The 1863-nt window shown below is 43.9% G+C and overlaps 1 protein-coding gene across 1 annotated transcript; it reads left to right on the top strand.

The window, feature by feature from the left end:
• The first annotated feature begins 608 nt into the window (after positions 1-608).
• LOC147441024 (polyubiquitin-like) lies at positions 609-1863 on the top strand. The gene has a single exon (XM_086482782.1). The coding sequence runs from the start codon at positions 707-709 to the stop codon at positions 1622-1624; it is 918 nt and encodes a 305-aa protein (XP_086338908.1). The 5' UTR covers positions 609-706; the 3' UTR covers positions 1625-1863.

The following is a 1863-nucleotide window of genomic DNA, read 5'->3' on the forward strand; positions in this document are numbered from 1 at the left end:
CTTCATATTGCTTACTTATCTGCACATATGCTTCTTTATTTATTATACACTTGAATCCTCTTTATCATGCAACTAAAACAATCGTGAAACTAAAGAGTGGAAGGAAAATGGATAATGATCCTAATGGCTCCAAAATCACTACTCTTATAGTGCAAAGAAGCTCTAAAGAGAAGAAAAACGCTAAAAGAAAGCCAAAAGAAAGGTGATGAATACAAATGTGTCAATGCACGCTTGCCCACTTCTTTATATGGACAATAAAAATATTTTGACTTTCCATTTCCATTGGGCTTTTCATTTCCTAAACCCACCCTTCAATTATGCATTTGAAATATGTACATTTTTTGACCACTATATATCAATTTCTGTGGAAGTTATAGAAGATGCATTCATCTCTCGAAGGGTTTGAAAACGTCCTTTCTATTCGATCACATCTTCAATTGAAGCTTCCTAAGAAATAAGCTCCACGTAGGAACCTTCCCGTGTAAGAACCGTAGGAACTTTCCACTGTTCTCATCGATCACGTCTTCAAATGAAGCTTCCTAGGAAAGTAACTTCCAAGCTCCGGGTAGGAACCTTCCCGTGTTTGGCTTTATAAAGGAAAGCAGACCCTTCGCATGGTTATCACATCGTCTTCTTGGTCTGCCTCCTCGACCAGGATCTCCCTCGTTCCTGCTGCGTTTCTGTGTTTCTCAATCTCACCGCCAGCATGCAGATCTTCGTGAAGACCCTCACCGGCAAGACCATCACCTTGGAGGTGGAGAGCTCCGACACCATCGATAATGTCAAGACCAAGATCCAAGACAAGGAGGGCATCCCTCCTGACCAGCAGCGTCTCATCTTTGCTGGCAAACAACTCGAAGATGGCCGCACCCTCGCTGATTACAACATCCAGAAGGAGTCCACACTTCACCTCGTCCTTCGCCTGCGTGGTGGCATGCAGATCTTTGTCAAGACCCTCACAGGTAAGACCATCACCCTTGAGGTAGAGAGTTCTGACACCATTGATAATGTGAAGACCAAGATTCAAGACAAGGAGGGCATCCCTCCCGACCAGCAGCGCCTCATCTTTGCTGGTAAGCAGCTTGAAGATGGCCGCACCTTGGCGGATTATAACATCCAAAAGGAATCCACCCTCCACCTTGTCTTGCGTCTGCGGGGTGGCATGCAGATCTTTGTAAAGACTCTCACTGGTAAGACCATCACACTAGAAGTTGAGAGTTCTGACACCATAGACAATGTGAAGACAAAAATTCAGGACAAGGAGGGCATTCCCCCAGACCAGCAGCGCCTTATTTTTGCTGGAAAGCAGCTTGAGGATGGGCGGACTCTTGCGGATTATAACATCCAGAAGGAGTCCACCCTCCACCTGGTCCTCCGATTACGTGGTGGCATACAGATTTTTGTGAAAACCCTGACCGGGAAGACTATTACTCTTGAAGTAGAGAGCTCTGACACCATTGACAATGTCAAGACAAAGATTCAGGATAAGGAAGGGATACCTCCTGACCAGCAGCGGCTTATTTTTGCCGGCAAGCAGTTGGAGGACGGGCGTACCCTCGCTGATTATAACATTCAAAAGGAGTCAACTCTACATTTGGTCTTACGGCTTCGTGGTGGAATTTAAAGATAGTTTAAAACAGCTGTTGGGATTTTCAGTTTATGTTTGGCAAGGACAGTCTTGTGCTGTCATAAATAGCTCTTGGGAATTGCCTCCAATGGTCAATATTACTGAGATCTGTACATGATGATTTATAGTTGATTATTTATTTCAAAGTTTCTGTCAAGAGAGGCTTTTTTGGCTTGTTTTGCCTATGCCTTTTCTAAAAGCATTTTATGTTAATTGATCTAATTGGTTTTCATGTA

Source organism: Adiantum capillus-veneris, chromosome 15, assembly GCF_014529385.1.
Source record: "Adiantum capillus-veneris isolate H3 chromosome 15, ASM1452938v2, whole genome shotgun sequence".
NCBI lineage: Eukaryota > Viridiplantae > Streptophyta > Polypodiopsida > Polypodiales > Pteridaceae > Adiantum > Adiantum capillus-veneris.